Below are 23,101 nucleotides of genomic sequence, written 5' to 3' on the forward strand. Positions count from 1 at the left end.
GTTCTCATCTAACAACATATAGCTCTCCAGAGCATCTAATTAATTAAACCATACATTGAAACTATGTAAAACATTTCAATGCGAAAACAAATGCGATCATAATCGCAACCAAGGTAACAATTGATCCAACAGCATAATGATACCAAGCCTCGGTATGAATGGCATATTTTCTAATCTTTCTAATCTTCAAGCGCATTGCATCCATCTTGATCTCGTGATCATCGACGACATCCGCAACATGCAACTCCAATATCATCTTCTCCTCCTCAATTTTTTTTATTTTTTCCTTCAACAAATTGTTTTCTTCTTCAACTAAATTTAACCTCTCGACAATAGGGTCGGTTGGCATTTCCGATTCACATACATCCTAGATAAATAAAATCTATGTCACGTTGGTCGGCATAATTTTCATAAACAATAAATGAACCAATAGTTATAAAGATAATATACATACCACATCCGAATCATAGACAGGACGAGGGCCGACAGGGGCGGATACCAAAACCATCGCACTATATAAGATGTAATAATAAATGTAAGAAAAGGATACAAGTATCTATCTAAACATACAAGTAAGAATATTTTTCTTTTCAGAAAGAAGATAAGAACAAGAGGCTCACCACGGTGGTGTCGGTGATGAGATCGGCGCGGGTGATCGACGGCGGTGAAGACGGGGACGGGGCGTGACGGACTGCTAAATCTAGACAAATCTCGAGGAAAATGGAGCTTGGAGGTCGAGCTTCGAGAGGAGAAAGCTTAAGTAGTGTGGCTCGGGCATTCCATCGAACACCTCATGTGCATAGGAGGTGAGCTAGAGCACCACAAAGCCCTCTCCCCCTCGGCCAGAAAAAACAGAGCACTGTGCTCTGCTCTTGCACGAGGGGGTATATATAGGCACCTCATTGGTCCCGGTTGGTGACATGAGTCGGGACTAAAGGGGAGCCTTTGGTCCCGGTTCAAGCCACCAACCGGGACCAATGGTGGTGGGCCAGGAGCGAGGCCCATTGGTCCCGGTTCATCCCACCAACCGGGACCAAAAGGTCCAGATGAACCGGGACCAATGGCCCACGTGGCCCGGCCGGTCCCCTGGGCTCACGAACCGGGACCAATGCCCACATTGGTCCCGGTTCTAGACTGAACCGGGACTAATGGGCTGACCCGGCCTGGACCAAAGCCCTGTTTTCTACTAGTGAGGTTTCGGGAGCAACTAACAAAGGAGCGCTCGTTTGGGAGCCTCCCCATGGGTCACTTGAGGTGGGCTGACCACCGCCATGTGTCGCGCTCTAGGTACTCCCTTTGAAATTTTTACTTTTTTCCACAAGCGTTTTCGGCTTTTTTTTGGCTTTTCGGTGTTTCATCGATCCTTTTTAGCTATTGAACAATTTTTTTGAAAAAAATAATGTGTTTTCTCCTTCCGTGAGAGGCACGGTTTTTCTTACGCCAGAGGTAGGAAACGAAAATAATGCGTTTTTTTTCCTTTCCTGAGAGGCATGGCTTTACTTCCGCGAGATACAAAGATTTACTTCCGCGAGAGACACAGATTTGCTTCGGCCAGAGGCATGGCCGTGCCTTTCAAAAACGAAAAAGCGCGTTTCCTTTATTTTCCGTCCAGATTTTTTTTGTGAAAATAAGTTCGTCAAAAGTTATCAACATGGGATCTAGTTTTGAATATTCAACGCAAGAAATTCAAAGGTGAAAATGGTTCGAGATTTGGACGCACGGTTTAAGAGATAAAACATTTTGAATAAATGGGTCTACGAAAAAAGGAAAATTTGCCACTTGTCGCAGCCCGGGAAGGTGGGAGTGACGTTTACAAAGAGTGCTCCTTAATTAGTGATTTTGATAGGTTTCGCTCTAAACTAAAGTTAGTCGATTGAAATTTAGAACCAGGTCTATGACCTAGCGACAATTTCAAGCATTGTAGCGAGCAGAAGGTGCACTATCATTATCGCCCCTTCCTCATCAAAGCCGAATGAACCTTGTTGTAGTAAATTACCATGCCAAGGCCTCATAGAACTAACGCACGTAAGCAACAACCATTGAATAAAACGGTAAATCGAATGTACCAAACTTGTAACCGCTCGAAAGAAGAGTCTCACTTGATCATCTATGTACATCTCAGTTTCTTGATCATCAATTTTAAACCTTCCCTCGTAAACACTGATCATTAGTACCTAAAAAACTGATCATTAACTGTTCATTAAACTACGTTTTTGTATATTTACAAAAAGGGTGTGTCCTAGTTATTGCATATCAAGCACAAAGTGAAAAAAAAGGAAAAATATCCACACGAATCTTAATGTAAGATCAATGACATAGGACTTAGATGTGTAATACTTATGATACATCTAGATGTGCTTTAGCAAAACTGTTGTTTAAAACCAAAATAGGGATGCAAAACTGATGATTCACTCGTATGCCTCATCTTTTTTTTTTTGAGGGGTATGCCTTATCTTCTTGAGAAGATCTCTTTAATTTCTCCTCCTAAGTAGAGTACCACATATAGTAAAAAAACCTAATTAAGGGACGAATACACGTTTGTTGCTAATTAATTTCTCAACAGGTATACTACTAATAATCGACTAATTAAGGTAGGTATCTAAATCTAGTTGGTGTGGGTTGGCATGTAGTATCTGTTTGTGAACCAGGCCTTGTCGGCGACGACCTTGACGCCGTCCTGGTTGCGGTGCCACTCGTAGTAGGCGTGGGTCCTGTTCTTGATGTCCAGCGTGGCGTGCCCGTAGCTGGCCTCCCTGAATGCGGAGTAGTCCGGCTGCGGCGACCGGAAGCTGTTGGCGAGCCCCTCGGTGTTCCCGCCGTCGCCGATGTTGATGTAGACGGGAGCGGAGGCGTTGAACTGCGGCGTGGCCTTGCCGTTGGCGATGTCGTAGGCGACGTTGGAGACGCGGTGGGTGCGCTCGTACGAGTGGACGTGGCCGGCGAGGACGAGGTCGACCTTGGCGTCGACGAGCCAGCGCTCGAACTGGACGCGCATCGTCTCGCCCTCCATGTAGTGGTAGTCGTTGGTGTTGTACCAGGGCGAGTGCACGCAGACGATGAGCCAGGGGGTCGTCCTCCGGTCCACGCGCCGGAGCTCGTCCTGCAGCCACGTCCACTGCGGCGTGTACTTGCCGTAGGCGGAGTAGGAGGAGAGCATGATGACGTGGGCGGACGCCATCTTCACCGAGTACCAGAGGTGCTCGGTGCTGTTGGATGCGCGGAAAGGGGTGGGGTACCGGTGCGTGAACGGCTTGAACGGCGCCGTCTCGCCGATCTCCGGCGCGTAGTCGATCTCGTGGTTGCCGGCGGTCCAGATCCAGGGCTGGTACGCGACGCTGCGCTCCACGAAGCGCGCCCACGTGTCCCAGCGGCGGTTGTCGTGGCCCGGGTGGTTGTCGGCGTAGGACAGGTCGCCGATGAAGAGCACGGCGTCGCCGCCGTTGGCCTCGTAGTGGGCCACCGTGTCGTTGGAGTGGAACGTCTGGCCGAGATCACCTGCATGCATTGGACAGACGTACGACTCGCAAACATTAATCAATCTACTGGTTGCACTGCACCAAGAAAGAACCCTAATACCCTATGATGATACGTACCGATGAGACCGAACTTGATGGGCGCGTCGGGGCCGGGCTTGGGCGGGGTTTTGAAGGAGAAGGACCTCACGGTGTAGCCGAAGCCGACGGCGTAGTGGTAGACGGTGGCGTGGTCGAGGCCGGTGAGCGTGGCGTGGTGGATGTAGGGGGACTGGTAGGTGCCGCCCCAGGTGTAGCGCTGGACGGTGCCCTCGGCCGTGAGGTTGAGGTTGTCGGCGGCGAGGCCGTAGCGGACGACGTTACTGCCCGGGTGCTCCGGGGTAACCCAGGATATCGTCATGGCGCGGCCGGTCAGATCGCCCTGGGTGATGTGGACCTGCTCCGGCGCATTGTCGCCAGGCGGCGGCCGGAACACGTCGGCGTCGAGCGGCATGTCGGGGAGCATCTGCAGGCTCCGCCGGTACGGGCTCGTCACACCGGCGGCCGCGGAGGCGGCGTGCGCCGCCAGGAGGAAGAGCACCGCGAGCACACGCTCCATCTTGGGTTCGTTCTACTAATCGGCCGCTGAGATCGATCGAACGCCAAATATATATAGGCGTGCTGATTCGCAACTGTAGAATATGCTCTCCCCCAAGCGGGGAATATGTGTTGTTAGTTGAGATTTACTGTAGAATCCAGTTTGTTTGTTTCAGCTTGTCAACCGCATATAAAAAAATAGCTTACAAGAACTGCATATAAAAAATCGTATCTGCTCGCCCCGTTAGAAATACTGCTGTGTTTGAAAGAAAAATTGTTACGTTTTAATAAACATCTTTTTTTTAAACGTAGGCATAAGCTTCGTCTCATCTATTGATTAATTAAGGAGGGAAAGGAGTTTTTGTTACAATGACACCTTACAACCATGAATAATTACTCTCCTAAAATTACATTCCCTAGTTTCGTAGCACCCGCTTTGGCCAAATTAAAGCATGGCCTCCTCTTTAATCAAGTGAAGAAGGATTGGAGATGAAGCACTCTTGTGGCGGAAGACGTGGACATTTCTCGTTCCAAATCATCCAACTCACAAGCATGACGAAAGAAGCTATGGCTTTTAGATAAGGGATGTTCGTGCCTGAAGAATTGACCCATCAATCTTTAACGGAATTTCCGAGGTGCCGATTACAAACCACGCCATTATGCAGAACGCCTAATGCTTGTTAGCTTAACTAATTAGTGCCTTTGTAGGTTGGAATTAGTGCTAGGGGTCGTTGATAGGTCATGAGTAAGAGCATCTCTAGCTGAACTCCAAATTTTATTCCCGCAAAAAGAAAACGCGCCATCAAATTTGAGTTAAAAAGGGTTCCTATTCAAACTCGTAAAACTGAACTCCCTAAAATATATTTCTTTGTCAGTGCTTCTAACTTTTGTTTTACAAACTTTATTTCTGAATGATCAAAGAGGCTGATAATGTCGCCTAGAGGGGGAGGGGGTAGAATAGGCGGCTACTATTTAATGCATTTCTTAGTTGCTTCTAGAGATAAGTGTGGAATTATAAGTTCTATAAAGATGGAACTAAGTGATACAACCCTATATGATGCGTATCAACATGCTAGCTAGCTACACAAGGAAAGACACAAGAAAGTAGAAACAACAAGTAAAGAGACAACTGAAAGCGATGGAGACGATGATGTAATCTGGAGTTCACACACTTGGGGGTGTGTTAATCTTTATTGTAGAGGGTGAGGAGCAATAAATGCTCCCACTATAATGAATGTTTCACCTTCTTCTCCAAGAACCACAAGCAATGAATGCTTTGGCTCTCTTCCACTAAGGGTATCTCTTGGGGCAAGCTCCAAACCCTCACAAACGAGCCCGGGGCACAACCACACAACTTGTACGCTCCCAGGTAACACCAACCATCTAGGGTTCCCCACAAAACCAAGAGTGACAAGATTTGCCAGGAGCTCATGAGGAATCAATGAACTTGAGTTTTTCTTGGACAGATTGGTAGACCCGTGTGTCCTCCTTGACTCTCTAAAGTATGGTGTGGATTAATTAGCTAGAGAGGGAGGAATCAAAGGTTGAAGATTGAATCAATGGAGGAAAGAGGAATGGTGTCGTCTCCTTCCTCGTGGGGAAGAAAAAGACTTAAATAGGTTTCCCAATTTTTTGCCCATTATTGTGTGTTCTAGCGAAGTCAGACTATCTGGGCAAATCGATTATCTGACTTTACATAGGCTTATGTTACCAAGTCACATAATGGCCATATGGTAGTTGGATAGTCCAACTAGTCAGGTAATCTGGGCAATACCCAATGATTATCTGACTTTACGGAGGTTTCTATCATCAAGTCAGATAATGACCATATATTAGTCAGATAGTCCAACTAATCAGATTGTGTTTCTTTAAGGCAAATAATCTTACTTGCTCGAGAGGCAATTAACAAATGAACAGTGGCTGTTCTCTCATGGGATGTGGGTGGTATTTTTGGCTTATCGTTTTCATTAGTTCCTCACTTGATCCATGGTGTAACCCCTCTTAATGGTACGGCGTACCTATGACCAGAAAAATGAGAAACCATTGGTAGAAAATTGATGTGTCGTCTTCTTTTAATATTTTAGCTTAGGGGGTTGCCGACCAACTTTATGTTTCACTTCCAATGATGTATATACTAAAAGCATAGTCAAAAAATAGTTAGTCGTCTAATCACTATTGACATTAACACCAAAACTCTCATTTGGGGCAGATGTCCTTTCAATCACCCCCATTTGGGTGGTTAATGAAAATATGAGTTGGCACGTATAATAAAAGATATCAGGATATCTGAAACATTGATTTTTTAAGTTTAGGTTGGGATCCACCTATATATGTGTGTTGGGGAACACAGTATTTCAAAAAAAATCCTACGATCACGCAAGATCTTGAAGGAAATATGCCCTAGAGGCAATAATAAAGTTATTATTTATTTCCTTATATCATGATAAATGTTTATTATTCATGCTAGAATTGTATTAACTGGAAACATAATACATGTATGAATACATAGACAAACAGTATGTCACTAGTATGCCTCTACTTGACTAGCTCGTTGATCAAAGATGGTTAAGTTTCCTAGCCATTGACATGGGTTGTCATTTGATTAACGGGATCACATCATTAGGAGAATGGTGTGATTGACTTTACCCATTTCGTTAGCTTAGCACCCGATCGTTTAGTATGTTGCTATTACTTTCTTCGTGACTTATACATGTTCCTATGACTATGAGATTATGCAACTCCCGTTTACCGGAGGAACACTTTGTGTGCTACCAAACGTCACAACGTAACTGGGTGATTATAAAGGTGCTCTACAGGTGTCTCCGAAGGTACTTGTTGGGTTGGCGTATTTCGAGATTAGGATTTGTCACTCCGATTGTCGGAGAGGTATCTCTAGGCCCTCTCGGTAATGCACATCACTTAAGCCTTGCAAGAATTGCAACTAATGAGTTAGTTGCAGAATAATGTATTACGAAATGAGTAAAGAGACTTGCCGGTAACGAGATTGAACTACGTATTAAGATACCGACGATCGAATCTCGGGCAAGTAACATACCGATGACAAAGGGAACAACGTATGTAGTTATGCGGTTTGACCGATAAAGATCTTCGTAGAATATGTGGGAGCCAATATGAGCATCCAGTTTCCGCAATTGGTTATTGACCGGAGACGTGTCTTGATCATGCCTGCATAGTTCTCGAACTCGTAGGGTCCGCACGCTTAACGTTTCGATGACAGTTATATTATGAGTTTATATGTTTTGATGTACCGAAGGTTGTTCGGAGTCCCAGATGTGATCACGGACATGACGAGGAGTCTCAAAATGGTCGAGACATGAATATTGATATATTGGAAGCCTATGTTTGGATATCGGAAGTGTTCCGGGTGAAATCGTGATTTTTCCGGAGTACCGGGAGGTTAATGGGCCTTAGTGGGCCTTTATGGAGAAGAGGAGAGGCGGCCAAGGCTGGGCCGCATGCCCCTCCCCCCTAGTCCGACGCCCCCCTCTCCTTCCTCTCTCCCTCCACTTTCCCCCTCCCAAGTCCTAATCCAACTAGGAAAGGGGGGAGTCCTACTCCCGGTGGGAGTAGGACTCCTCCTGGCGCGCCCCTCTCCAGGCCGGCCGCAACCCCCCCCTTGCTCCTTTATATACGGGGGCAGGGGGCACCCTAGAGACACAACAATTGATCAGTTGATCTTTTAGCCGTGTGTGGTGCCCCCCTCCACCATAGTCCACCTCGATAATACTGTAGCGGTGCCTAGGCGAAGCCCTGCGTCGGTAGAACATTGTCATTGTCAAAACTGGCGGATCTCGGGTAGGTGGTCCCGAACTGTGCGTCTAGGCGGATGGTAACAGGAGGCGGGGGACACGATGTTTACCCAGGTTCAGGCCCTCTTGATGAAGGTAATACCCTATGTCCTGCTTGATTGTTCTTGATAATATGAATAGTACAAGAGTTGATCTACCACGAGATCGAAGAGGCTAAACCCTCGAAGTTAGCCTATGGTATGATTGTTGTTGTTGTTGTTGTTGTTGTTGTTGTTGTTGTTGTTGTTGTTGTTGTTGTTGTTCCTACGGACTAAACCCTCCGATTTATATAGGCACCGGAGGGGGCCAGGGTTACACAGAGTCGGTTACAAGGAAGGAGATCTACATATCCGTAGTGCCAAGCTTGCCTTCCACGCCAAGGAGAGTCCTATCCGGACACGGGACGAAGTCTTCAATCTTATATCTTCATAGTCCAACAGTCCGGCCAAAGGATATAATCCAGCTGTCCGGATACCCCCTAATCCAGGACTCCCTCGGTAGCCCCTGAACCAGGCTTCAATGACGATGAGTCCGGCGTGCGGATTGTCTTCGGCATTGCAAGGCGGGTTCCTCCTCCGAATACTTCATAGAAGATTTTGAACACGAGGATCGTGTCCGGCTCTGCAAAACAAGTTCCACATACCACTGTAGAGAGAATAATATTTCCACAAATCTAATTTGTTGACGTACCCCGTAGTGTGACATCACGCCACAGCCAGGTCTTTATTCGAATCATTTTTCATAACCCATCTCAGCGTGTTTCACGAGGCGGATTCCTTGACATCACGCCACAGCCAGGTCTTTATGCTCTTCCCCAAACGGCCCCAAGGAGGACGCTTGATATTCACCCTCTTTATAAAGGGGACAAGGCTTTTTCTTTTTTCCCTCTCGTGCTCAATCAAATTCTTCCCCCGCCTCGAGTTCTAACACCCAAAACTCAGGTCAGGTGCTTCGGACCGTCAACTATGTCCGGATCCAACCTTCAAGGTCGGTGGATGCCTTCCTCTGTCACGGAGGAGGACATCAAGAAGTTGAGAGAGGCCAGATATCTGACCGCCAAAATTTTGCATCGGCTGCCTGCCCGAGGGCAGGTCGTCCCTACTCCCGAACCCAACGAGAGCGTCGTGTTCGTCTCCCACTTCCTCCGAGGACTAGGCCTCGCTCTGGATCCCTTTGTTAGGGGTCTGATGTTCTATTACAGGCTAGATTTTCATGATCTGGCCCCGGATTCCCTTCTTCACATCTCGACATTTATTATCGTATGTGAGGCCTTCCTCCGCATTACCCCTCACTTCGGCCTGTGGCTCAAGACCTTCGATGTGAAGCCGGAGATGATCGAGGAGCAGCACGCAGCGTGCGGAGGTGCTTTAATAAGCAAAATCGCTAACGCTCCATGGCCTGAGAGTTGCTTCCCAGAGGTGTCCGGATTGTGGCAGCGGGAGTGGTTCTACATCACAGCTCCACGAAGTGCCAAGTGGGTAGTTGCCCCCACCTTTCGCTCAGGCCCCCCACCACAACTGATGTCATGGATTAGCAGGGGGCTAAGCTGCGGTCCAGCCAAGGACGTGCCAATACTGCAAAGCCGTATCCGAGATCTCTTTGAGAGAGATTTCAGTCTGGTTATGGTAGTGCAAGTTATGCTAGTTCTCAAGTCCAGCCTTGCAAACGCCGGCCCCTTCGCATGTGGGAATTCAACCCGGAAGGACCGCGAGCTATTCAACATTTCCTCGGCATGACGCACGAAGAGATGTACAAATTGTTCTTCGGACCACAAATAATGTGTCCGAATATCACTGAGGATGCAGGTCTGAGCTGCAATTGCCCGAATACCCAAGTAAGTAGCCCCGCATCCGAACACACTGTCCGTTTATTTATCGCAACGTTGCCCTAAAAAAGCCGCTCTTTGACCAGGATTGGATAGCGAAGGCAAAGTTGATCAGGTGTCCGCCCCCCCTCCCTGAGACCTCACCAAATCCCGTGCTAACCAGGATGCTGGAGATCGCGCCTTATCAAGCGCCCTTAGGAGAAGATAAAGGGGGGAACAAGGAGGCTAGCGCCTCCGCGAAGGAGGTTAGCTGGGAAGGAGGGACTGAAACCTCCTCTCCCCAGGGAGGGAAGAGAACCACCTCTGAGGACCCGGAGACAATGGTCTCCAAACGGGGGAAGAAATCTCAGCCGGAGGGTCGTGCCCTGGGGGATATCCTGGCCGCACTATGCCCTCAAGGGGATCAGCCCTCCACCCAGCTGTAAGTAAAAGGGTACTTAATAATGAAAATATCTTGCTTTACCTTTGAGGAAAATAATCGAAGCATTTATCTTGCTTTACCTCTGAGGAAAATAATCGAAGCATTTATCTTTTAGTTCGGATCTTAGCCCTTCTCAGCAGAGCTCGTCTTCAGGGGATCTTCTTCCAGAGATGATGGAGAGCGAAACGCCTCCCCCTGCCACACCGCCTCACGAGGCGGGCGACCCTGAGGTGTCATCGCGGAGGGTTTATCCTGATACGGCAAGGCCAGAAGGTAATCCTGTGGCCACCCGAAGCCCTCAGTATCCGGCTCTTGAAGAGAGCAATCAAAAGAGTCCAACACCGTCTGGTGTGCGGTCGGACGTACTGAGGGATCTGCTAGAGCAAGCGGCTATCTCAGAAGAGCACCGCATGTTGATGGGTACGGTGATTGAAAGGATTTCATCCGCCGAAAGCGGGTTGCATGAAGCCTTTATGAGTCTACTGACGGGTTTTGAGGTACACGAAATGATGTACATTGTTGACAGTACCGCACATTTTTAGATGTGCCCTGTGTAGATAGTAGCCCCTAAGACTGGTTGTCGTTGAAAACAGTGGCAACCAGAGGATCATAGTCCCAGGTAATAACTAGACCGCCTTTATGTGCAGGTGGTTGAAGCTCTGGTGGCTAGCCGGACTGATGGGTTTGCCGAACTGAGGTGGCAACTGGATGCGGCAAATGCCGACATCGTGCTTGTTAACAAGCGGCTTGACGAAGCACAGGGTAGGTGATTTGTCTACTGATTGTCACATAATAAGAGCAGCATGACGCCAGTATCTTTAATATGTTGTGACTGCAGATGGAGCTGCCACCGTGGAGACCCTTCGGGCGGAGCTTGCCCGAGCCAAGGAGCAAGCAAGGAGTAGCAATGTGGACGCTTTAAAGGCGGCCGAAGAGTTAAGGGCCAAACAGGCCGCACATTGCGAGAGCAAAGAAAAAATAGCCAAGATGGATGTAGAGTTAAAAGATGCTGCTGACCTTTACCAGCTTCTTGAAGAAGAAAACCGGGCGAAGGCGATGGACCTGGAAAAGGCCAGGGTGGATGCCAAGGAAGCCCGCTCCAAAATTAGAGCGACGAAGGAGGAGCTGCATCAAGCTGCGGATATTGTATCTGGGAAGCCCTTCTTGTTGCGGACTAAGTTCGGGGATCCGAAGTATGCACCTCTGGACCGGCTATGGAGTTCTGCGGACGCCTACATGGATTTGGCTGCAAGTGCTGCTGATGCGGCCGAGTATTTCAAGGATCGAAAAGATCACAAAGTGGGAAAACTGTTTTGGTCACAGTTTCATGCTCTAGCCCGTCCACTGCTGTTGAATGAGCAAATTGCCGAGTGGGCCGAGCTCCATAGATTATCTGGACTTGCCATGAGGTCCATTGTGGATCATCTGTGGCCGAGAGGGCCAAGGCCGAATAGCTACTTTAGCTTAGTGCAACAATTCCTTGGTGCTGTGCCACACATCGATGCTGTAAAGAGGTCGGCGTGCATAGAAGGCTCGCGGATGGCCCTTGCCCGTCTCAAAACATACTGGGCGGAGATGGATGCCACCACTATTGCGGCACGGGGTTCGGCCATAGGCCGAGTGGCTGCCGAGCACTACTTTGAAGAAGTTCTTGAAGGCGCTCGTTCGATAGAGGCTTAGTGCTCGAAGAATATTATGTTTGAGTGACATGTATTCCCATTGTGAACAATGTTTTATTGAGTTTATAAAGGTTGTATTTATACTTTTTCCCGAAAGTACTATGATGCCTCCTGTGCGGCCGTTTATGTATATATGTATATTACCTGAAAGATGGCAGTCGTCGGCTTCAGCCCCCACGCATATAATGCGGGGGTACTCGCAGAAGACGCATGTTCACACTTGATCCAACGTCTTGGTCCATTAAGGAGGTGATAGCGTAGCGAACTAGGCAATCAGACTATAATACTTTAACACTTTCACTTAGCCAGAGGAGTTTGACAGTGGGGCTACTATATAGCCCTTGGTGGCTCCGCGCTCATCCGAATTCAGGGCGCGTACATGCCTGGCCGGGAAACGGCCCTTTGTTAAGGCGGAGGAATCCCAAAGATTCCGCTAGGTCATCGAGTGGTTGACCAGTCTCACACTATATCATGATAGTCAGTTTTCGGCTTTCTCTATTGAGGTGCTTGTCCGGATGAACCAGGGCACAATCGCAGTAGTTCTCCTGGTGCCGCCTTAGCCGATAGAGCGGAACATAAGGCAACAAAACACAGGAGCCGGGCAAACCCAACATTTGACCAAAGACATGATTCGAAGCTGATGCATATAAGGCCAAACTCGCGACGCCGAACACTCCCTAAGGTATTCGGTCTTTATGATGTAAACCGGGCTAAACAGTGCCCTTTGTAATAAGCCCCGGTGTCAGGTACGTGCAATATTCTGACGTGTCCACATGCCAATACGCCAGCATCATTCTCAATTGTACTGAGAATCCGGGGGATGTGTATCAACAAGAGACAGTAAAAAAGGTTTACGCAGGGTCTTAATCTAAAAAGAATCCTTGGAACGGGTCCCTGCTGCACGTCTGCGCCTGTGTCTCCGTTGTGCCGTATCCTGGACGAGTGTAGCACGATGGTCATCTGAAAAAGAGAGGAACTTAGTTGAAAAGTTGTCGTGCAAAAGGTAGGTTATACTAAATAAACCATGTATAGTTCCAGATGAGTAAAGTTGAGCCTAATTGTCACTTGTTCACACGCATTGAGCCCCTTGTATTGTTGTAGGGGTATAGCCATCAAACCTGTATCAATTATATATAGCTACACCGGACTCGTCTAACCGTGTCCGTGGTCTTAACGACCTGTCAGATGCTCTAGTTGGTGAGGCCGTCTAGTGTGCGGCTGCCAAGGCTGCCGCACAGTCTTCCGCGCGCAAGGAGCGCTCAATATTTCCATTTACTGTAATGATGCCACGTGGACCGGGCATCTTAAGCATGAGAGAAGCGTAATGCGGTATTGCGTTAAAGCGAGCGAAAGCTTCGCGTCCGAGTAGTGCTTGATAGCCACTTTGGAGCGGAGCGGTGTGGAAGGTTAACTTTTCGCTGCGGAAGTTATCGGGAAAGCCGAATATAACCTCTAGTAGTAGGGAGCCCATACAATGGGCTTCTGGGCCTGGCGTTACTCCTTTAAAGGTAGTATTGCTATGGCCGATTTTTGTTGGGTCTATCCCCATTTTGCGGACTGTGTCCTGATATATCAGGTTTAAACTACTGCCGCCGTCCATCAGGACTCGTGTGAAGTGGTATCCGTCAATTATCGGGTCTAACACCAAGGCAGCCCATCCTGCATGCCAGATACTTGCCAAGTAATCCCGATGGTCAAAGGTGATCGGTTTGGACGACTAGTGGCAGAACTCCGCGGTGATAGTCCCTGGGGCATGTGTCTCTAGGAGTGCCGCTTTGTTTCTCCCCTTCATCACGTGTAACACGTTTACTGCTTTGACTTCTGGTGGAAATTTCTTCTGTTCCCCAGTGCTTTGCTTGCGAGGCTCGTCCTCGTCTTCGCTTGGTGTATCCTGCCCCTTGTGTTCGGCTTTGAGTTTGCCGGACTGCTTGAAGACCCAACATTCTCTATGGGTATGATTTGCAGGTTTATTGGGGGTGCTGTGGATCTGACATAGTTTGTCCAGAATCTTGTTCACGCTAGACAGTTCGTCTCTGTTGCCTTTGGAGGGCAGCTTTTTCTAACCTGGCCGAAAGCTTCTGAATCCGACATTTACCGCCGTGCTCTTCGGGCTGTCTTCTTTATTCCGGCGCTTGTTTTTGCTGCGTCGTGGCTTCCCATTTCCATCCCTGACTTCGGATGTACTTGGGTCGCTGGTGCTGCATCGGGCTAACCAGCTGTCCTCGCCCGTGCAAAAGCGGGTCATGAGGCTTGTTAATGCTGCCATTGTTCTCGGCTTTTCTTGGCGGAGGTTTCTGGCAAGCCATTCGTCTCGAACGCTGTGCTTGAAAGCTGCTAAGGCTTCGGCGTCCGGACAGTCGACTATTTGGTTCTTTTTAGTGAGAAACCTGTTCCAAAGCTTTCGGGCTGACTCTCCGGGCTGTTGAGTTATATGACTTAAATCGTCTACATCCGGTGGTCAGACATAGGTCCCTTGAAAATTTGCCCGAAAAGCGTCTTTGAGATCTTCCCAACTTCCAATGGAGTTTTCGGGGAGGCTTTTAAGCCAGTGCCGAGCTGGCCCTTTGAGCTTGAGGGGTAAGTACTTGATGGCATGGAGATCGTCTCCTCGAGCCATGTGGATATGGAGGATGTAGTCCTCAATCCAGACCCCAGGGTCTGTCGTTCCATCGTACGCCTCTATATTTACGGGTTTGAATCCCTCTGGAAATTCATGGTCCAGCACCTCATCGGTGAAACATAGGGGGTGTGCGGCACGCCTGTATTTGGGTGTACCGTGGTGTTTGGATTATTATTGTGTTGCATTGCGTGCTGGAGCGCGCTTGCTTGGCCCGTAGATGGATCTGGCTGCGGTGTCCTTTTGATGCGAGCCCTCATGTGGATCGTGTACTGGCTTGTGTGCGGCGTCGTTTGCCGCTCTATGTTGGCCACGAGGTCGTCTATCCGACCGGATGGCTGTTTTGTTTTTTGATTGCGAGGGATCTAAGGCCTCCTCATCAAATTCAGGTAGCAGCTTTCGCTTCGGGTAGCTCTTTGTGTGGCGACTACCGCCGTACTTTGCTGCATTGTTGAGTACTTCATTCCATCTAATTCTGAGTGTGTCTTGTGCAACCATGAGCCTTTGCTTCTTCCTTTTCAGACTGCTCGCAGTGGCAACAAGCCTTTGATGGGTATTCTGTTGCTCCGGGTTCCTGTCCGGTGTGATGTCATCCGGACTGTTATCTTCGCCGGAGTCGGGTTGTTCGGTTTGATTCTCCGTGTTGCCGTGGTCGGACAATGGTTCAATGTCGTGTTTGTCGTCCGCTGGCTCACCCTGCTCTATCGCTGGGTCTATATGATCGTTGTTTCTGCCGAGATAGGATTTGGAGTGGCGCTTATGCCGCCACTTTGACTGCTTCTCGAGGGAACGATCCTTCGATGCGTCCTTCCGTTCCTCGTCATCGTTTTCTTTGGGTGTGTCCACCATGTATACATCATATGATGAAGTGGGCATCCAGTGCCCTATGGGCAGTGGCTCCTGTTCGTCTCCTGCATCATCGTCCATACCATCGATGTCTTTGGAGTCGAAGGTGAGCATGTCGGTCAAATCGTCGACAGTGGCTACTAAGTGGGTGGTGGGTGGGCGGCGAATTTCTTTGTCGTCCGCATCCCGATCTGGTCGGCCATAGTTCGGCCAGGACTCTCCTGACAAGGAGAGAGACCTTAATGAGTTCAGTATGTCACCAAAGGGCGAGTGCTGAAAGATATTCACGGAGGTGAACTCCATGATCGGCGCCCAGTTGGATTTGATAGGCACGGGCACAGGCGGTTCGAAGTCCATGGCCGGGGAAGAATCCGGCAGTTTGGCGTCACGGCCCCCATGAAGGGTAAGGTCGGTATTTGGCTCGATCGCCGCTGAAGATGTGGCCTCTGTGGCGGGGTCTATCCACCGATCCTTGGATGGCGCAACTGGCTCTGAATTGAGGGTTGGAGCGGTCGTCGGTGCGATCTCCCGAACAGTGTCCGATGGTAGAGCTAAATCATGCTCATCGCGACCGTGCGGTGCACTCGGTAAGGGCTCGAATCCATCGAAGATCAAGTCTCCGTGGATGTCGGCTGTGTAGTTCAAGTTTCCAAATCTGACCTGATGGCCAAGGGCGTAGCTCTCGATCTGCTCCAGATGGCCAAGCGAGTTGGCCAGCAGTGCGAAGCCGCCGAATACAAAGATCTGTCCAGGGAGAAAAGTCTCACCCTGGACTGCATTGCTATCGATGATTGAAGGAGCCATCAATCCTAACAATGACAACACAGAGGAACTCTCAATGAAAGCACCAATATCGGTGTCAAAACCGGCGGATCTCGGGTAGGGGGTCCCGAACTGTGCGTCTGGGCGGATGGTTGAAGGAAATATGCCCTAGAGGCAATAATAATGTTATTATTTTATTTCCTTATATCATGATAAATGTTTATTATTCATGCTAGAATTGTATTAACCGGAAACATAGTACATGTGTGAATACATAGATAAACAGAGTGTCACTAGTATGCCTCTACTTGACTAGCTCGTTAATCAAAAGATGGTTAAGTTTCCTAACCATAGACATGAGTTGTCATTTGATGAACGGGATCACATCATTAGAGAATGATGTGATTGACTTGACCCATCCGTTAACTTAGCACTATGATCATTTAGTTTATTGCCATTGCTTTCTTCATGACTTATACATGTTCCTATGACTATGAGATTATGCAACTCCCGTTTACCGGGGGAACACTTTGTGTGCTACCAAACGTCACAACGTAACTGGGTGATTATAAAGGAGCTCTACAGGTGTCTCCAAAGGTGAATGTTGGGTTGGCGTATTTCGAGATTAGGATTTGTCACTCCGATTGTCGGAGAGGTATCTCTGGGTCCTCTCGGTAATGCACATCACATAAGCCTTGCAAGCATTACAACTAATGAGTTAGTTGCAAGATGATGTATTACAAAACGAGTAAAGAGACTTGCCGTTAACGAGATTGAACTAGGTATTGAGATACCGACGATCGAATCTCGGGCAAGTAACATACCGATGACAAAGGGAACAACGTATGTTGTTATGCGGTCTGACCGATAAAGATCTTCATAGAATATGTAGGAGCCAATATGAGCATCCAGGTTCCGCTATTGGTTATTGACCGGAGATGTGTCTCGGTCATGTCTACATTGTTCTCGAACCCGTAGAGTCCGCACGCTTAAGGTTTCGATAACAGTTATATTATGAGTTTATGAGTTTTGATGTACCGAAGTTAGTTCGGAGTCCCGGATGTGATCACGGACATGACGAGGAGTCTCGGAATGGTCGAGACATGAAGATTGATATATTGGACGGCTATATTCAGACACCGAAAGTGTTCCGGGTGATTTCGGAGAAAACCGGAGAGCCGGAGGGTTACCGAAACCCCCCGGAGAAGTAATGGGCCATATGGGCCTTAGTGGAGAGAGAGAGGGGCAGCCAAAGGTGGGCCGCGCGCCTCCTACACCTTGGTCCGAATTGGACTAGGAGAGGGGGGCGGCTCCCCCCTTTCCTTCTCCCTCCCCACTTCTTTCCCCCTCCTAGTAGGAGTCCTACTCCTACTAGGAGGAGGACTCCTCCTTGGTGCGCCATAGGGGCCGGCCGGCCTCCTCCCCTCGCTCCTTTATATACGAGGGCAGGGGGCACCCCTAGACACACAAGTTGATCCACGTGATCATATTCTTAGCCGTGTGCAGTGCCCCCTTCCACCATAATCCTCGATAATATTGTAGTGGTGCTTAGGCGAAGCCCTGCGACGGTAGTACATCAAGATTGTCACCACGCCGTCGTGCTGACGGAACTCTTCCCCGACACTTTGCTGGATCGGAGTCCAGGGATCGTCATCGAGCTGAACGTGTGCTAGAACTTGGAGGTGTCGTAGTTTCGGTGCTTGATCGGTCGGGCCGTGAAGACGTACGACTACATCAACCGCGTTGTTATAATGCTTCCGCTGTCGGTCTACAAGGGTACATAGGTCACACTCTCCCCTCATTGCTATGCATCACCATGATCTTGCGTGTGCGTAGGAATTTTTTTGAAATTACTACGTTCCCCAACAGTGGTATCAGAGCCTAGGTTTTATGTGTTGATGTTATATGCATGAGTAGAACACAAGTGAGTTGTGGGCGATATAAGTCATACTGCTTACCAGCATGTCATACTTTGGTTCGGCGGTATTGTTGGATGAAGCGGCCCGGACCGACATTACACGTACACTTACGCGAGACCGATTCTCCCGACGTGCTTTGCACAAAGGTGGCTAGCGGGTGACAGTTTCTCCAACTTTAGTTGAACCGAGTGTGGCTACGCCCGGTCCTTGCGAAGGTTAAAACAGCACCAACTTGACAAACTATCGTTGTGGTTTGATGCGTAGGTGAGATTGGTTCTTGCTTAAGCCCGTAGCAGCCACGTAAAACTTGTAACAACAAAGTAGAGGACGTCTAACTTGTTTTTGCAGGGCATGTTGTGATGTGATATGGTCAAGACATGATGCTAAATTTTATTATATAAGATGATCATGTTTTGTAACCAAGTTCTCGGCAACTGGCAAGAGCCATATGGTTGTCGCTTTATTGTATGCAATGCAATTGCGCTGTAATGCTTTACTTTATCACTAAACGGTAGCGATAGTCGTGGAAGCATAAGATTGGTGAGACAACAACGATGCTACGATGGTGATCAAGGTGTCGCGCCGGTGATGATGGTGATCACGACGGTGCTTCGAAGATGGAGATCACAAGCACAAGATGATGATGGCCATATCATATCACTTATATTGATTGCATGTGATGTTTATCTTTTATGCATCTTATCTTGCTTTAATTGATGGTAGCATTTTAAGATGATCTCTCACTAATTATCAAGAAGTGTTCTCCCTGAGTATGCACCGTTGCGAAAGTTCTTCGTGCTGAGACACCACATGATGATCGGGTGTGATAGGCTCTACGTTCAAATACAACAGGTGCAAAACAGTTGCACACGCAGAATACTCAGGTTATACTTGACGAGCCAAGCATATACAGATATGGCCTCGGAACACAGAGACCGAAAGGTCGAGCGTGAATCATATAGTAGATATGATCAACATAGCGATGTTCACCAATGAAACTACTCCATCTCACGTGATGATCGGACATGGTTTAGTTGATTTGGATCACGTAATCACTTAGAGGATTAGAGGGATGTCTATCTAAGTGGGAGTTCTTTAGTAATATGATTAATTGAACCTAAATTTATCATGAACTTAGTACCTAATAGTATCTTGCTTGTTTATGTTTGATTGTAGATAGATGGCCCGTGCTGTTGTTCCGTTGAATTTTAGTGTGTTCCTTAAGAAAGCAAAGTTGAAAGATGATGGTAGCAATTACACGGACTTGGTCCGTAACTTGAGGATTATCCTCATTGCTGCACAGAAGAATTACGTCCTGGAAGCACCGCTGGGTGCCAGGCCTGCTGCTGGAGCAACACCAGATGTTATGAACGTCTGGCAGAGCAAAGCTGATGACTACTCGATAGTTTAGTGTGCCATGCTTTACGACTTAGAATCGGGACTTCAACGACGTTTTGAATGTCATGGAGCATATGAGATGTTCCAGGAGTTGAAGTTAATATTTCAAGTAAATGCCCGGATTGAGAGACATGAAGTCTCCAATAAGTTCTATAGCTGCAAGATGGAGGAGAACAATTCTGTCAGTGAGCATATACTCAAAATGTCTGGGTATAATAATCACTTGATTCAATTGGGAGTTAATCTTCCAGATGATTGCGTCATTGACAGAATTCTCCAATCACTGCCACCAAGCTATAAGAGCTTCGTGATGAACTATAATATGCAAGGGATGAATAAGACTATTCCCGAGCTCTTCGCAATGCTGAAAGTTGCGGAGGTAGAAATCAAGAAGGAGCATCAAGTGTTGATGGTCAACAAGACCACTAGTTTTAAGAAAAAGGGCAAAGGGAAGAAGAAGGGGAACTTCAAAAAGAACAACAAGCAAGTTGCTACTCAAGAAAAGAAACCCAAACCTGGACCTAAGCCTGAAACTGAGTGCTTCTACTGCAAGCAGACTGGTCACTGGAAGCGGAACTGCCCCAAGTATTTAGCGGATAAGAAGGATGGCAAGGTGAACAAAGGTATATGTGATATATATGTTATTGATGTGTACCTTACTAATGCTCGCAGTAGCACCTGGGTATTTGATACTGGTTCTGTTGCTAATATTTGCAACTCGAAACAGGGACTACGGATTAAGCGAAAATTGGCTAAGGACGAGGTGACGATGCGCGTGGGAAATGGTTCCAAAGTCGATGTGATCGCAGTCGGCACGCTACCTCTACATCTACCTTCGGGATTAGTATTAGACCTAAATAATTGTTATTTGGTGCCAGCGTTAAGCATGAACATTATATCTGGATCTTGTTTGATGCGAGACGGTTATTCATTTAAATCAGAGAATAATGGTTGTTCTATTTATATGAGTACTATCTTTTATGGTCATGCACCCTTAAAGAGTGGTCTATTCTTATTAAATCTCGATAATAGTGACACACATATTCATAATGTTGAAGCCAAAAGATGCAGAGTTGATAATGATAGTGCAACTTATTTGTGGCACTACCGTTTGGGTCATATCGGTGTAAAGCGCGTGAAGAAACTCCATACTGATGGGCTTTTGGAACCACTTGATTATGAATCACTTGGTACTTGCGAACCGTGCCTTATGGGTAAGATGACAAAAACACCGTTCTCCGCTACTATGGAGAGAGCAACAGATTTGTTGGAAATCATACATACAGATGTATGTGGTCCGATGAATGTTGAGGCTCGTGGCGGATATCGTTATTTTCTCACCTTCACAGATGACTTAAGAAGATATGGGTATATCTACTTAATGAAACATAAGTCTGAAACATTTGAAAAGTTCAAAGAATTTCAGAGTGAAGTTGAAAATCATCATAACAAGAAAATAAAATTCCTATGATCTGATCGTGGAGGACAATATTTGAGTTACGAGTTTGGTGTACATTTGAAACAATGTGGAATAGTTTCGCAACTCACGCCACCCAGAACACCATAGCGTAATGGTGTGTCCGAAAGTCATAATCGTACTTTACTAGATATGGTGCGATCTATGATGTCTCTTACTGATTTACCGCTATCATTTTGGGGATATGCTCTAGAGACGGCCGCATTCACGTTAAATAGGGCACCATCAAAATCCGTTGAGACGACACCTTATGAACTGTGGTTTGGCAAGAAACCAAAGTTGTCGTTTTTGAAAGTTTGGGGCTGCGATGCTTATGTGAAAAAGCTTCAACCTGATAAGCTCGAACCCAAATCGGAGAAATGTGTCTTCATAGGATATCCAAAGGAAACTATTGGATACACCTTCTATCACAGATCCGAAGGCAAGACTTTTGTTGCTAAATTCGGAAACTTTCTAGAGAAGGAGTTTCTCTTGAAAGAAGTGAGTGGGAGGAAAGTAGAACTTGACGAGGTAACTGTACCTGCTCCCTTATTGGAAAATAGTACATCACAGAAACCAGTTTCTGTGACAACTACACCAATTAGTGAGGAAGCTAATGATAATGATCATGAAACTTCAGAACAAGATACTACTAAACCTCGTAGATCAACCAGAGTAAGATCCGCGCCAGAGTGGTACGGTAATCCTGTTCTGGAAGTCATGCTACTAGATCATGATGAACCTACGAACTATGAAGAAGCGATGGTGAGCCCAGATTCCGCAAAATGGCTTGAAGCCATGAAATCTGAGATGGGATCCATGTATGAGAACAAAGTATGGACTTTGGTTGACTTGCCCAATGATCGGCAAGCGATTGAGAATAAATGGATCTTCAAGAAGAAGACTGACGCTGACGGTAATGTTACTGTCTACAAAGCTCGACTTGTCGCAAAAGGTTTTTGGCAAGTTCAAGGGATTGACTATGATGAGACCTTCTCACCCGTAGTGATGCTTAAGTCTGTCCGAATCATGTTAGCAATTGCCGCATTTTATGATTATGAAATTTGGCAAATGGATGTCAAAACTGCATTCCTGAATGGATTTCTGCAAGAAGAGTTGTATATGATGCAGCCAGAAGGTTTTGTCGATCCAAAGGGAGCTAACAAAGTGTGCAAGCTCCAGCAATCCATTTATGGACTGGTGCAAGCCTCTCGGAGTTGGAATAAACGCTTTGACAGTGTGATCAAAGCATTTGGTTTTATACAGACTTTTGGAGAAGCTTGTATTTACAAGAAAGTGAGTGGGAGCTCTGTAGCATTTCTGATATTATATGTAGATGACGTATTACTAATCGGAAATGATATAGAATTTCTGAATAACATAAAAGGATACTTGAATAAAAGTTTTTCAATGAAAGACCTCGGTGAAGCTGCCTACATATTGGGCATCAAGATCTATAGAGACAGATCGAGACGCTTAACTGGACTTTCACAAAGCACATACCTTGACAAAGTTTTGAAAAAGTTCAAAATGGATCAAGCAAAGAAAGGATTCTTGCATGTGTTACAAGGTGTGAAATTGAGTAAGACTCAAAGTCCGACCAATGCAGAAGATAGAGAGAAAATGAAAGATGTTCCCTATGCTTCAACCATAGGCTCTATCATGTATGCAATGCTGTGTACCAGACCTGATGTGTGTCTTGCTATAAGTCTAGCAGGGAGGTACCAAAGTAATCCAGGAGTGGATCACTGGACAGCACTCAAGAACATCCTGAAATACCTGAAAAGGACTAAGGATATGTTTCTCATATATGGAGGTGACAAAGAGCTCATCGTAAATGGTTACGTTGATGCAAGCTTTGACACTGATCCGGACAATTCTAAATCGCAAACCGGATACGTGTTTACGTTAAACGGTGGAGCTGTTAGTTGGTGCAGTTCTAAACAAAGCGTTGTGGCGGGATCTACATGTGAAGCAAAGTACATAGCTGCTTCAGAAGCAGCAAACGAAGGAGTCTGGATGAAGGAGTTCATATCCGATCTAGGTGTCATACCTAGTGCATCGGGTCCAATGAAAATCTTTTGTGACAATACTGGTGCAATTGCCTTGGCAAAGGAATCCAGATTTCACAAGAGAACCAAGCACATCAAGAGACGCTTCAATTCCATCCGGGATCTAGTCCAGGTGGGAGACATAGAGATTTGCAAGATACATACGGATCTGAATGTAGCAGACCCGTTGACTAAGCCTCTTCCATGAGCAAAACATGATCAGCACCAAAGCTTCATGGGTGTTAGAATCATTACTGTGTAATCTAGAT

The 23,101-nt window shown here is 47.0% G+C and overlaps 1 protein-coding gene across 1 annotated transcript; it reads right to left on the reverse strand.

Annotated features, from left to right (window-relative positions):
* Window positions 1-2,371: 2,371 nt before the first annotated feature.
* On the reverse strand, window positions 2,372-4,071 carry LOC119298407 (purple acid phosphatase 2-like). Its single transcript, XM_037575824.1, has 2 exons — window positions 3,594-4,071; window positions 2,372-3,495 (listed from the first exon to the last, which is right to left on the reverse strand). The coding sequence occupies exons 1-2, from the start codon at window positions 4,069-4,071 to the stop codon at window positions 2,606-2,608; spliced, it is 1,368 nt and encodes a 455-aa protein (XP_037431721.1). The 3' UTR covers window positions 2,372-2,605.
* Window positions 4,072-23,101: the final 19,030 nt, after the last annotated feature.

The sequence above is a fragment of the Triticum dicoccoides genome, chromosome 5A (assembly GCF_002162155.2).
Source record: "Triticum dicoccoides isolate Atlit2015 ecotype Zavitan chromosome 5A, WEW_v2.0, whole genome shotgun sequence".
Taxonomy (NCBI): Eukaryota; Viridiplantae; Streptophyta; class Magnoliopsida; order Poales; family Poaceae; genus Triticum; species Triticum dicoccoides.